The sequence below is a fragment of the Gasterosteus aculeatus genome, chromosome 20, assembly GCF_964276395.1.
Source record: "Gasterosteus aculeatus chromosome 20, fGasAcu3.hap1.1, whole genome shotgun sequence".
NCBI classification, from domain to species: domain Eukaryota; kingdom Metazoa; phylum Chordata; class Actinopteri; order Perciformes; family Gasterosteidae; genus Gasterosteus; species Gasterosteus aculeatus.
Genome location: NC_135707.1, coordinates 8235595 through 8250594, shown reverse-complemented (window position 1 = coordinate 8250594; position 15000 = coordinate 8235595). Strand labels below are relative to the sequence as shown.

General features: G+C 43.6%; 1 protein-coding gene across 2 annotated transcripts in view; it reads right to left on the bottom strand.

Annotated features, from left to right (window-relative positions):
* zyx (zyxin) overlaps positions 1-11167 on the bottom strand; it is a 12232-nt gene extending 1065 nt beyond the window's left edge. Inside the window, exons 1-10 of one of the 2 annotated variants that reach the window (XM_040165749.2) lie at positions 10823-11167; positions 5757-5996; positions 5148-5413; positions 4329-4424; positions 2998-3567; positions 2518-2659; positions 1981-2150; positions 1440-1618; positions 1088-1208; positions 1-984 (exon numbers count right to left, since the gene is read on the bottom strand). The exon at positions 1-984 is cut by the window's left edge and continues 1065 nt beyond it. In XM_040165749.2, coding sequence (XP_040021683.2) covers positions 871-984; positions 1088-1208; positions 1440-1618; positions 1981-2150; positions 2518-2659; positions 2998-3567; positions 4329-4424; positions 5148-5413; positions 5757-5979 — 1881 coding nt within the window. In that variant the 5' untranslated portion in view covers positions 5980-5996; positions 10823-11167 and the 3' untranslated portion in view covers positions 1-870. Of the gene's footprint in view, positions 985-1087; positions 1209-1439; positions 1619-1980; positions 2151-2517; positions 2660-2997; positions 3568-4328; positions 4425-5147; positions 5414-5756; positions 5997-10367; positions 10714-10822 lie in introns of those variants that run through there. The other variant, XM_040165750.2, reaches the window with a different exon arrangement.
* Positions 11168-15000: the final 3833 nt, after the last annotated feature.

Below are 15000 nucleotides of genomic sequence, written 5' to 3'. Positions count from 1 at the left end.
TGTTCAAAATGTGTGCATTTAAACAGCATGCATCTTTAAATACACCGTTAAATCATCTGCTCCAAACCATTTTGAGAAGAAAATGGTAGGTCTTTGTTCTAATCCTGCTCCAATACAGTCTATACGATCGAATAAGCAAATACATATATGTATGCCTCTTAATTACTAAGAGCATTTTTTTTACTTTGATCTTTTTCGTAGTCAACGTTTAGCCCTAGAGGATGTCAGAATGCTGTATAGTCGGCGGACATAAAGCACTTTCTAGGCAGGAAAGCATACGTAAACATGCTTGCAGCAAAAAAACTGCCAACGTGTTAAAGATATGCTCTACCAACAGCCAACCAGAGTGGTGAAATATGGAGTGGTCTCTGGTACTCCTCACCCTATGGTACCAATATGACTATCATTGCTATAGTTAAAATGCCCATATGGAAATAGACCCACCAGTCAAAGTTTTTAGATGGAAATGTCTCAGTATATGGTGCTAGTAACAATAAGAGAGTAAAGACAAAGAAAGGCAACTTTATATTCATTAGACTGTTGTTTTGCTCAAACTATTGTGCAAGTTATGCTGGAAATGTAAGCGTAAACATTGAATTGGCACAACAACAAAAAAAACAACAACGTTCTAGTACATCAAGAGATTGGGAATAAAAGATGGTGGTTTATTCAATGCAGTACATTACTTCTGCACTGAAGTGAACAAAGACGGGGAATACTACAATGTATTTGCATGCAGACATACCTTTTCACACAGCACTCACACTTGCGCACATATACTAGTACAGCTCTGTTGCAGAAGCGAAGCGGCTGCTGAATAAATCCTGTGCTTTTGGATTTTGGTTCATAGGTAATCTGAGGTTCAGCCAATCACTTAGCAGCTTGCTTGGCTCGCTGAGTGTGGCACTTCATACACAGGATCTTGCCATCCAATGGATAGCAGCCATTTTCATCCGCTTCTATGGAGAGAGGGCGAGCACAATCCTACAAGACAAAACACATGTGTTTGAATCATTCATTAACATTGTGGTAATTGTTGGGGATTATTGATTGTATGTATGTTATGATGTATAAAATGGTGTCTTACCTCACAACGGTAACACTTGAGGTGGAAGTTCTTGTCAAGAGCCACCACTCGGACAGTCTCCTCGCTGCCCTGGGCCGGAATGATGGGTTCATTGCAGCTCACACACAGGGGGGAGAAACGCCTGAAATAGATAATTTAAGAGCTTGCCGAACACCAAAAGCAATACATGAAAAAAAAAAAGTTGTTGGTTCTCGTCCTGCTTAAAACAAACACTGCTTAAATGATTTAGTCTTCAAAACCTAAGCTAATGCTTACTTGTACAGAAACTATACAGATGAAAGTCATATCACCACTTTTGGGAACTTTGCCCGGCAAACCAATGAATTCATCATAGGAAGTGACATGCAGATACCTGTGGTAATCCTGGACACAGTAGGGATTGTTATTGTCATCAGTGATGAAGGGCGCCCCCTCAAGTGTGCAGGAACAGGTGCTGCAGCGAAAACAGTGGGAGTGGAAACACTGGCCCACCGCCTTCAGCACACGGTCTGTGATCCTCTCCCCACATCGGGAACACACGGCCAGGGAGCTCTGAGAAGGAGCGGAAAGGTGGTAAACTCCCTAAGTCAACGTTGATCTCCACGTACTTGAGCTGTGCACAAAATCAGTCACACGATTGCTGCTTACTTGTGAATTCAATTTATTTAGTCGAGCTCAAAATCACAAAATACTACCAAGCTGCAGTGGATGACCAACAATGATAAAAGTTAGTAACTGTCAGAAATAATAGAATATAGGTGCACATTACAACATGAGAGTTCAAATCTAAAAACATGAAATGAAACAGCTCGAAAGAGCAGCTACAATGTAAATGAGAATAAATGAAATATGTTTCAGTGAGCCACTTTATGTGTGAGCTTTTAGTCTTTTGTCAGGTCTTTGAGTCTCCTCACCATGTAGCAGTCCTCACACTGAGGTGCGCCGTCCCGGTCGTAGAACTGCATGCCCTGCAGGGGGCGATGACAGCTCATGCAACAGAAGCAGTTTGAGTGAAAGAGTTTATCCATGGCCCTCACCGCCGGCTGGGTACGGGACAGAGCCTCGCCACACTTCCCACAGACCTCTGACACGAGAGAAGTACAAACAAGTTTATTTACAAATACAGCAATCTCCCATAAGTTGAGTCCATTGCGTCGTGTCAGCTTTGAAGCAATGACTAATATTGTATTCAACAAGAATCACTTTATGGATTTGTTCAGAAGCTCTTTTTTTTCTTCTCTTTTTTTTAAAACCTTAGTTTGATACAACACACAAAGCTTAATGATCCTACATATTCATTGCAGTGAACAGAACAACTGCAGAGCTACTAGACACGGTTTGTTTCAGAATGAGCTTTGAGAACATTTCCATAAATGTTTTGCATAATGAAGGAATGAGTAATGCAGTACATTTTGATGAAAAGCCAACCCTCTGTGTGTGTGCGTGTGTACCTGTGGGAGCCGAGGTGATGACAGGTGCGTGTGTATCCATGTCTTTAATGAAGTCCTTGGTCATTCTCTCCAGCTCTTCCACTTCCCTCATATTAAGAGGAACGCCTCCACCTGGGATAAGAACTGGGCCAGGGGGTGAGGGCTACACACATACACACACACCATTAGTACAAATATATATATATATATATATATATATATATATATATACACACATATATATACACATACACACACACACACACATACATACACACACACACACACACACACACATACATACACACACACACACACACAGATTATTTACACTATACTTTAAAATATTGTTATTTACAATTGAGCAGTTTATCCACACAAATACAGTTAGTTCAGGTCCAGAAGTGCATATTTCTGATCACTAAATTATTTGTACTTCCGGTTACTCTCTACATGCAATTCAAAGAGTGTCACGTAGGTAAAACGTAAACGAGAACATACCGTTGATGCAGGAGGAGTCTTCATCGGCTGGTTAAAAGAGGCTGGGGGGGACGCCAACATCTTAGGTTGAGGAGGAGGCATTGCAGCAGGAGCGTTTTGGTTTGCGTTCATCTGGCTGGCAAAGGGAGAACTCTTGTGATTAGAGGCCGGGGCAGCTGCCATATTGTTTGGTACGGTAGGAGGTGCAGGGGGAGCAGCCGGAGGTGGAGGGAAAGAGCTGGTGGCAGACGGAGGGGCAGGTTTTGGTGTAACACTGATTAGGGGGGTGTTCTGGTTAAGGTTATGGTTCAGTTTTTGGGCCAGAGAAGTTGAGGATGTTGCCGTTCTCCCTCCGAAACCGGACTTTGGGGCCACGGCCGGGGCCTTAGTGAGCGGCTGAGGAGCAGAGTTTGGGGCAGAGTTGTGATTGGCTTGTCGGTTTGTTCTGGCTTTGAGTTCTTCTGCCCAGGGTGCTGGTGGCGGGCGGTCTCCCATCTCAGGCGGGGGGAGGAAGGAGAGGGCTGGTTTTGGTGCGGTTCGGGGAGGACCTGAAGGCTTGGGTGCTGGTGCTGAAGAATACTGGCTCGGTAACTGCAGATGAAAACGGAGACGACATTAACAATACAATTCTGATTTTACAGCTCATTTTACCTCAAAACCGAGGGAACAATAAATGTCACTGTTAAGCGAATCTGTAGGAGCATTCAGTCTGTACTCAGACACAACTTCTACAAAGGATTACTCAACCAAAAGAAGTTAATACATATTATGTGGAATGAGGTTCTCGTGAGGTGTTTATTTTAAGTAAACAACGAAAGCACTCCGCAGTTTGAGTTTATCAGAAGGTCCTAATCTTTCTCACGTTTATTTTGTGGTTCTGAGCCAACATTATTCTGCCATGATCCAGTACCCCCCAGTTGGATAAAACACTCTCCATGTATGGCGCTCTCACTGGTTCTCTGGCAGCAGGCTCTGGCTTCATCACACTCTGGTGCTCGATCATAACTTCTGTGTGCATCACGCTCTCCTTCACCTCAAGTGTCTCCTCTCTGTGTGAATCACCAGCTACCTCGCTTGTTTTCGCTCTCAGTCTGGTGTGCTGTATGTGCAGTTCCCTTATCATTGAGCTTAAGAGCTGAACAGATAAAAAGGGAGAATAATGAAACCAAACTGGCCTCACTCGAAACAATTTCTTCACTGACCAAACAACCTTCCTTTGCTCTACCGAGTCGCTCTAATTTACTACAATGCAGCTCCTGTGAGTCATATGCAGCTAAAACGTGCCTCTCATCTGTTCTTCCTAATGTCTTATGTTTGTTACAATGTATTCTCGATCAGTCAATGCTTTGTACCTTGGGGTTGAAAGGCCCCCTGGTCTCCATCTCAGACAACAAGTCAGTTAGAGAGTCGAGCTGTTTATCGAAGCTCGTCTGCTTCGCCGCCAGCCGCTGGCAGAGGGAGACAGAAAGAGTACATTTCTAAACACAAGTAACAGGATCAAAGGATCATGTGGATAGTGTGTGTGTTTGCATATCCTTGGTTCTATCTATTCTAAAATGGCCGATTTTTTTTAAATTAAAAATGAAATTACTGTGGAAAGTAAAGCGCAGACTGAAACAATGAATAATAAAATAAATAAAAAAATAAAGTAGAGATTAATGATGAATAAAACAAGAACATGTTTTCCTAGTGGGATGAAGCAGAATACCAATTGTTCAATTATTACATTTAGGGTTCATTGGATTGTTTGCTGTGGAACCTTTTAGCAGAAACTCTTTGCGGAGTCAAACAAAGTTTTTACTTTTCAGCAGAAGCTAACAAGAATTCCATACATTGATGCCTCTATTGCTTAACAAATTAGCTGCAATTGATGCATTCCTACAATAAACGTCTCAACTATAAACCTTTTGTCGGAATTCCACAAATAAGGAGCAATAATCCAGTTATAAGCATGAAAGAGGGTGATTTATCACAGACTAAAGCTAATTTAATTTGTGGGAAAATCTTAAAAAGCAGTACATGGAGTGCCTTTGGTCCCACAACAATGTCTTCCAGTGTCCTAAATGATAATAAAATTATACTGAAATGCAGTTACATGCAGCTAAAATAGGAAACATGCAAACAGGCCAAGCAATTTAGCCTAATTTGGTGAAGCTGCCATCATGACTCACCTGTGGGTGTCCAGCAGCATTGGGAATACTGGTACCAAAGGCAGGGAGAGGTGGAGGAGGTGGGGGAGGAGGGGGAGACAGGCAGGAGGGTGGACAGTCGCTCTCCTCTGGGGGAGCTGGGAGGGACAGGTCATCTGCTACTGGAGGTGGAGCCGGGAAGGCAGGAGGGGGGGCCTCAGAGGCAGAGGATGTGGTTTGGCATTCGGGGGGAGGAGCCGGCAAATCATCATCCAGTGGAGGGGGAGGGGGAGGGGGGGGTGGGAAGTCTGACAGAAATGAGGAGGGTCGATTGGTTAAAAACTGATGTAGTGGTTTGTGTGAACCATCCGGTCCGATTTTCACTGTCAATGCTTTATCAGAGCAGTAAAATAATTACATCCGACAAGCTAACTGGTATGAGACTATAATAATCCAAAACATTTAATTCAAATGACTCAAAGACAGGGATACTATAGGGACCGTATGTCTCTCAATAAAACAGTATACAACACAACTGATAGGATCTATTACACACGCGTTAGCGTAAAAAGCAGCAGGGTGTGGGACACGGAAGAGTTCTTGACAGAGAGATTACGACTTGAGATTTTAAAAAGTTAAAACTGCACATACCGTCACAGAGCGAAGGGGGCGGCGGAGGCAGATCTCCCACTCGACCAATCACAGCGGTGCCCACTGGCGTCGGGGATGGAGCAGAGGGAGGTGTCAGACTTTTGGGCCGCGGCGGTGCCACAGAGGCAAACTTCTTTGGCTGATTGTAGAAGGTCGGGGTGGTGACTTTGAAGTTTAGAGAGGATGTCACCATGAACGGCTTGCTGCTACTCGAGTCCTCCATGATGTGGATTTATTGATCTGAGGATGAACACAAGACGCATTGTTGTCGACAGTTCGACAACGCAAAGGAAGATTTGTTAAATGATGTGAGTGGATGTTTTTGTTTTATAACAAATAAAAGAAAAAGGTATAAAACAGGTTGTAATGTTCAATCAAGTTCAATCAACTCCAGACAGAGGGTTGTATACTGAAACTCAAAATTAGGAAAACTACATTAATCTGACTGAAGACAAAGCTTGCATTCCTTGGCAGTGTAAGCAAGTCAGGTTTTTTGCTGAGGAATCAATGGTGATGAGGACCAATCAACAAAGCACTTGGCCTAAATAAATTCCTATCTACACATCAATTGATACTAGATATCGACTACGTAGTTAGTGCCTTTAGACAAATGAAGAACACAAGAGATGTCAGAGTGCAGACTAAATGTGATGGACGATTGACTGATAGTTGTCCTACAACGCACTGCAAAAGTGAAACAAAGTACACATGTCAAAGGCTGCAGGAACAACTGAGAAACTTTTAAAATAAAGACGGTTTCCCATTGAGTTGCCTTTTTTTATACTTTATAGGGTCAAGGCAGCTTTGTCCCAGTTATAAAGTCCAAAAAATAAACCAATTAAACTTGAGCTTTATTGTACTTTTCAGAACCTCTTAAAATATATTTCCTCAGGCAGAGCAGTCATAGTGGCACTACTAGATGCCAAGGACAATTTACAATATATCACACATGGCTGTTTACTGAGGAGTAACAATAAGCTTTATGATAGGGAGACTTTTTTGAAGAAGGGACAACAGCAGCTATCTAACATTTTCTTGTGAGGTGCGTCAAAAAGCGGGGGGGCTCAAATATTTACCTCCCACATGCTGGCTGTCAAATAAACGTTACTTCAGTGTCTACAGAAATTCTTCGGCAAAAGTCTGAACTCCTCTGAAGACCCCTGGCCTCGCAAATAGGAACTTTAGTCAAAGGAACGGTTGTTCTTTACTGAGGCACACACAAAGTCATATCATTGTTTTGGCTGCCGTTCTAAAGCTACACCATCTAGTCTAGAAAAATGATACAGTTTTACTTGTGCGTCCACAGCTTACTTGAGTGATCTATAGTATATCTACATTTTTCCTTAAAATGGAGAAGACAAAAAACATTATCAAAACATTATCTATTGTATAGCAAATCATGTGAATGGGTACAAAAAGTTGTTTGCATTACCTAACCTCTCTGAAATTAACTGCTACCTAAACTTAATATAAAAGCAACAGAAACGTGTTTAGTTTCCACTGTGTTAGTCGTTTATGTCATTCGTGTTTACATTTGGGAAACCAAAGGAGTGGCCTTGAAAATGTAGACAGACTACCTCACTACCTGGCTGCAGGTAAAGGTGCTTCATCCTCATTCCACGTTCATAAACACAGGCAGCGCTTCAAGTTCTGACAAGACAGAAAGCCTGATGGCTCATGAAAGTATCTCTGGTATCTTGTTCTTCTTCTCCTTCTGCTTTTTGAGTTAGCTTCCTATCAATACTTTTTTATTAAATGTCAAAGACTTTTGAAAAACCTCTGGGCATTTGATTCTGGGCTGTTTTAACATCCAAGGCATTACTCATACCTTACACACATGCTGTTCATCAGCAGGAAATAAATACATCTACGCGTGAAGTCAACTTACAAAAACATCCAAATACAGAATATTCACTACACTACAAGATGCAACATAAATAATTCAGAAAATAGATGCGTGGATCTATAAGGGGGGGTTGGTGAGGCTCTGATGGGCGGGAACATTTTTGTGGTTATCAATTATCTGCAGGCACACGGGGTAATTTTGAAGAGCAGTCTGCACCGACGAAATCATACAACAAATCAAACCAGAGAGGAAGTACAAGTGTTCTTAGTTTCTTAGAATACAGCTGACTGCTCATTATTCTAATATCACAGGCAACTCAAGTTGGAAAGGGTTGACACTTAAAGCAAAGCGCACTGACTGGTCACAGTGGCTGGAAAGCTCGCATCTTTAAATTGCTAGTCTCAAGTACTCTAAATAAAACACTTGGATTTCAAATGGCTTTCTAAAAAGGAATACTTGGCACGGGTGGGTATAGACTTGGATTTAGTATTTTCATTAAAGTACTTGAGCTACGTTGTTTCTAAGGAACAATATGCAATACTTAAGAGTGACGATAACTTGTGGTCGGGTTCCATCTGGTCCTGCGCACAATCCTCTGGGATTTAATACGGTGAGATAAGCTCCACATTGCACTCCAGACATCCAACTGCAGATCTATAATGAAACCTGATCTATGAGACGAGAGAGACCCTCGTTTGAAGGGAACATATTTGGCATGTCACCTCGATGACATCATTTTATTTTGCTTTCCTCAAAATAGCGTCTCTTGCTATATATCTTTGCTGCCAAAAGGAGCGGACGCTTGAATTAAGCTCTAGCTCACGCTCACAATCCGATGTGCAGACTTTTGATCTTCTCGTTCCCTACTTAGACTGAATGACAAAGCTTGAGGCTCCATTTAATCATTTCTACTTTGCTCAGAAAGGGCCTCGGCATCGATCACACGCTGTTCTCTGTAGCTCTGGAACGTAAACTCCACATGACCAGACGGCATTTAGAAGCTAAAAAAGTGTTTTTCCAAGCCCGGTTTAGGTACTACAGCCTTGTTGGTTTTCATGCCATCTCATTGGGGACTAATTTACACATGGCTCCGATGGGAAATGTAATCAGTCGAACTACCTCAAAAAGCAAGACACATAAATACCTCGCAGGCTGTAGCGCTCATGAACCCGATTACAGAATGACGGCTGAAAGCGTTTGAAAATCCCACAGTGGCAACTACTAAACAAGCCAAAACAAAACCCTGAGCTCTTTTTGTGCAATGCTTTGTCTAAGCATGGATAAGTTTCATAATGAATACCCTATTTTGTCTGAAAGTACAGTACAAGTGAAGCAGTAGCTATTAACAGGGCGTTTAGAACACTTCTCAAAAGAAGTGGTTCAGCAGTGGTTCATTACTGTGAGGTTATAGGGGAACAATTTGGTTTATATACTGTGCAACCACTTCTTCAAAAGGTGTATATAAAAAAGGAGGGAGTGGAGTGTCTCAGACCACAAATCTTCTTTGTCCTACTTTTAGCTTTATTTTCTACCTAACTTAGCCGCAGTGTGTCTTCACGCGGTGACATTAAGTATCTATGTGCACAAACAGTCGCAGTTTCCCTACCAAAAGACATTGGCAGAGGCAAAGCTCCTACATCCCTAATAATCTCATTACTGCCGGCCGATAACAATAAAAACACGAAATAAAAACACTAACTTCCACAAAAAAAGTAGGTAGTTCCCCAAACAGTGAAGGGAACTTGAATTCCTGACAGCAACCGTTTCCCCCCCCACGCCTGGTCAGTTATCGTATCAGTAACTCGTGTGTTGTTGATTAAACTCTCCATTGTTCTGATGTTAACAGCACACCCAGTTTCTGGGAAAGCGTGTCTGGGCCGAGGGGCACTAACCCAGGCACAAACACGCCTTTTGAGGCCAATCTTACAGGTCACTGGAGATGCATTGAGCACCAGAGACTGCAGCCGATTGGCCAGGCAACATTTTCAAAATGGGGAATAACATCTCACCATCCTCACCTGCTTGCAGAGACATTGCAGTAGAAGAAGGCAAGAGACAACATTAGAAAAGAGGCCTGGAAGGATTTTGGGGAGAAAGAGATGCCGAAACGTGGTCTCTGTCGTCCCTCATGTGGCCTACAATAAACCACAATTCCTCATCACCCCACTCATGAGTGGTAGCAAACATCCATGTGCAGATATTCATTTGCTTTTCCAATTTACTGAGGTGTGTGACTGCCATGCCATGTCTTTAAAAGAAAGAAGAAACAACCCAGTGACCTCAGGCTTACCCATGTCACGGGTCAGAGCCTCGTTCGCCTCGTCAGCACGGTCCCAACTTAACAGTAAAGCCTGATAACCAGATTGATCTCCCCTTTGCGCCATCTTTTAGTCAAACACACCGCATGCTGGAGCTCCACTCAGCTGGTCAGCCAACCGTTAGCCGAGGCTGTGACAACTGACAGCAATGGCCGCGTGGTCACAAACACGGCAAATGAAAGCCAGACCGGCTGGGGCCAAAGCAACACTGGTTCACAACCCCGTCTTCTTTTTAATGTAACGTTAAAAACAACACGAACGCGTTGAACAGTTAGCTATGAAGCCGCTAGCTGACTTAGCTGGTTGTAGCCGCTGGTTAACGGTACGTTAGCTAGCTCCCCTCGCGCGCACACACACACACACACACACCCCAAACATTCCGTTAGCTTTGGTTCAATTGGAAAACAAAGGGGACCAACACCACCCCGTTGTTTTTCTTCTTCTTACCTCGCTCGGGAAAGCAGACGGTGTCTCGCTGCTGTCACCGAGTCCCTCAGAATTAAATGAGAGCTGCGAGCTGCATGGCTGCATATGCTGGCTGGCTTTGACAACTTTTACGGCGGACTTCCTGTTGGAGCTTCCGTATTTAGCCCGTCCCTTATCAGCTGGCGCAGCAGCCCGCGGTGCTGCTCATTCATGTTATTCCACGGGCATCTTTCGACCTCAATCCGCGGTCGTATTCACATTTAATAGAACAGGCCGACAGATCAACGCTGGACACCCGAGACAAAGACACCGTTTCCTGAGGTGTCGACTTCAGTCCGATGGATTGATCGGTTGCCTGCGCTGTCATGATACTTTACCTTATTAGGTAACCTGTAGAAACCCGCCCCCACCCCCCGAAAAGATAATGTACTATCCGCTCCCATTAACACGATTCACAGAAAATCCCATTCACTTACCCGTTTAATACAATGTGCGCGTCACCTTTGTCCTCCGCCCTCTTCCTTGTCCTCTTCTTGTTGTCCAGGCAGAGTTAAGAGTTGTCTGTAATGGTAACTTCTCCTTCTCGCTTCCCCTCTCCAGCTATTAGACCCTCCCCCTGATCTCTCCAGTCTGCTAAAGAAATGACACCATCCTTCCAAACAAGTTCTCTCTCGTTCTTCTCTGGAGTTGTGAGTTACTATGCAAACATTCTCTCTCTCTCTCTCTCTCTCTCTCTCTCTCTCTCTCTCTCTCTCTCTCTCGCTCTCTCGCTCTCTCTCTCTCTCTCTCTCTCGCTCTCTCTCTGTGTGTGTGTGTGTGTCATAAACTGTCCAGTCAGACTCCGCCTCCTGCTCTCTTTTCTCTCTGGATTCTTGCAGCATTCTTCATTCAATGACATCAACCCTGTTGCCTCTCCTTGTAAGGTCAGACTGAGGGAGTCATGGAGTGAGAGGAGGAGGGGGGGGGGGTGGGGGGGGGGGGGGAGATAATGGGGCCAGAGGCATGATTAGATACAGACACTAAAAGTAGTCAATGTTTTAAACTCAAGGAGGTACAGTGGCAGAAAAAAAGTACCTTCAAACAGGAATGGGTTGTGAGAAAATTGCTTTTATGCTTCTCTTGCATTTGCCTAAACAAGCAACGCTTAAGTTCTGACTGGAAAGACGTTATTTTCACTGTGTGATGACACATCGTTATTTACTTTGCACTACGGCAGCAAACACACAGAAACTTCAGACAAACACACAGATCGGTTCTCTGTACTCGATAAGAGCACTTGATTATAGAGAGCAAATACAATTGGCTCTTTCACACATCGCATTCACCCTGACATCGCCGTCAACCTGCTGTTAAATGACGCCTCCCATCCTGCATATTTGCTACTTCTATGACTTAATATCCTTTTTATGTCTCACCCACACCACAGTCACACGCACGCACGCACGCACACACACACACACACACACACACACGCACACACACGCACACACACGCACACACACACACTTTGCACCTTAGTGACTCATGCAGCCCAAAAGTCTAATCACTTTTAGGTGTAGTCACTGCTTTTACAATGCAATATGTCTGATAACACGTGCCTTATCGAGCCCTTTCAACATTAATTGATATCATTGATTTGCATTTTACTATAATATTAGCAAGTTCGACATTGAGAAAATATTAGATATTTAATTAAATATAAAAATAACACAAGACAACACTTTTCTTTTTCTCAGTTTTGACAATCTTCTGCTTTTCATTATCTCATGTGATAATAATTTAAGTTTTTAGAGCGTCAACACAACAAGTAAACTGTATATTTTGGGGTCATCCTGAAACAAGAGAAAATATTTCAGGCATCTCATAATACCGGTACACATTTTCCATCTCTTGTCTTTGCTATAGACACTAAATTGCCATTAAGACATCGCACAGTGAATGTTTCTCTGCTGGGTGCCGTAGCTGTCGTGTAACCTGTGGCGGCCTGATCCATGTGAACGTAAATAAAGGGAGAGGTCTTTGGGGTCATTGACAGCCCATTGTCCCACAAAGAATGTTCCCAGTCTCTCCCGACTTCCACTGGGACAAAATATGTTTCCACTCAGAGATTTCCACAGCAACTCTGATGTTGTGCTATCAGGCAGGTGGCATGCGAGAGGAGGTCAACGTGTGTTTGTGCCCGATTCAAACTCCAGCCAGTTCACACATTACTTTGTGACCGAGCGGCGACGGGAGCGAGGACGCTGAAGTGAACCATGCTTAACGCTCCTGATGCCATGGCGACTGATTTTTAAAAATATTTTATTCTGGTCTGGATCAGGCAGGGAGAAGGCAGCTTCAGGGTCCAGTCAGTCTGGAGGTAAAAAAAAAAAGAAGAAGGGAAAAACAGGAGGCCGTCGAAATCAGAGCCAGACAGCCTGGAATGCGGCCAAACCTTGGAATGAACAGTTCCTCACCCCCTCCCGCTGTAAAGTGCCATATTTCTCTCTGTTTTCCTGCTGCATGGTTTTCCCCCCGGCTTCTCTCCCATGATCTCCCCATTCCTCCAGTCTTCCCTCCAAATGTTGCCCTTTTATTTCCCTTCCCACCTTTCCTTCCACTCCTCCGTGCACACCTCCCACTACTCATGTGAGTCATTACCTGTATCATAATACCTCTGTTAGTTCATTTCAGACTGAATCGTCTCTCTCACTCTCATTTTTGTTCAACAAAGGAAAAGTTGAAAACCATTTGGTACACGTTCAGAAATGTAAAAGGCATGTAAACATGACCACTTTTCATCTCTTGATATATGGTGATCATGATAACAGTATATCTTTTTATTTTCAAGGTTTCAAATTGGAAGAAAATCCAAAGAATAACCGGACATTGCTTCAGACACTGCAAGGACGTGTTTTTAAAAGAGACAAAGACTGCTGCATTTTGTAATAACAAGTCCCCATTAACTTATGAATTACGTAAAGTCTTGTATTCTTCTCTGACCGCATGGGTTCTCTTCAAGATGAATCCTGCTGTTCCTTTCAGAAATGAATTAGCTGTTAAGAGGGGGGGGGGTCTTCCATGTCATTCCCGACACTTTCTGTCGGCACATTAAGCTCATTTGTAGAACTCTAAAAATGACATCATGAACCAAATCTCCTTTAATCCTATGATGTTTCGCCAGATGTGTAAATTGAAATGAACATCCAGTGTACGGTGGGAGAAAGAGATTTCCTCCATTCCAAATGTAAGATAATGTATGTTTCTATTTCTATTTTCTAATGCAGTGACCTCTCCCTCTTATACAGTAAATTAAATGTAGCCTACGATGGAAGTAGAGCGACGTGCCTACAAAGAAAGGAAACATTAAGCCATCAAGCAGGAATTCCAGATGTAATTCAGACAGGATGGGAACCTGCAAACCTGAGAAAGAACAGGGTCTCTTCCCTCAGTACCCAGAGGAAAAACCTCTCTGCTGCCAAGCTGTCTGCTGGACAAAGCCATTGTTAGCCTGCAGTACCCGAGTTCTCCCAGCAGGGGACACAATATACACTTCTGTGACTTGCAGAGCCAGACTGAAGGCCTTGGGGGGAGAAGATTCTTTCCTAATCTATTGATATCAAGCAAATCCACATCAGCTAGGTAGGTAATACAGGACAGGAGGTCGTTGGACTCTGAATGCATCACACAGGACAACGTTGCGGCAGTGGGGACGGTAGTGTAGACAAGGAGGAGCAAGAGGGACCGTAGAGGGACTGCAGGACCACAGGAAGGACAATCGTAAATAATGGAGAAGGAACGGGAACTCCTCGTATGCAAGGTTCTTTCCTTGTGCAAGAAACTGGACAAAGAAACACACGGTCGGAGCGCAGAGACTCGATAACACCCTCGCACACATGCATAAATATATGACTGCGAGGAATTCTAGCTGGAAATAGTGAACTAGTGTCAACTAATAATGCACGAAATGCATGAAATCCCTTCTGGCTAAAACGAAGCTAATCTTATGAGCACGGCCGTCAGAGGACACCTTATTTGAGGCTGCCTCTTTTTATAGAAACGTTTATATCACTCCCTCATCCCCAAAGCCCCCCCCCCCCCCCCCCCCCCCGCCTCTCCTCAAAAACACACAGAGAATTCCCCCATCTTTCTCTCCCCCCTTCATCTTTCGCTCTCCTTTTTCTCCTCCTTCTGCGCATCATCTTTCATTCCTCACACACATCTTCTTTATTCATATAACAGAAATCCAAGACATGCTGTTTGTCAGATACACGTGACCCTCTCCCAACACACACACACACACACACACACACACACACACACACACACACACACACACACACACACACACACACACACACACATTCTTGTGTAACTAACTTGGTGGCTCCTTGGGGGCAGACGTGTAACATGTGGATCCAGTTAACACATAAATAGTAACACACCAACAGTATTTTGGTTCAGCAGAGCACATATGAAACACAAGGATATGTGGTAGCAGTGGGCAGCCAGGTGGGGGCGGAACATTTTATCTTTAGGAGGAGTTTAATCAGTCTGAGCCAAACGGGAACTTCCAATGCTAATAAATGAAGTCAATGAAGAACTGCTGAGAACTGGGGGTTTAATATAGACCTCCTGTTAAAATGCCCAACTTAACATTGACAGCTGTACAGTT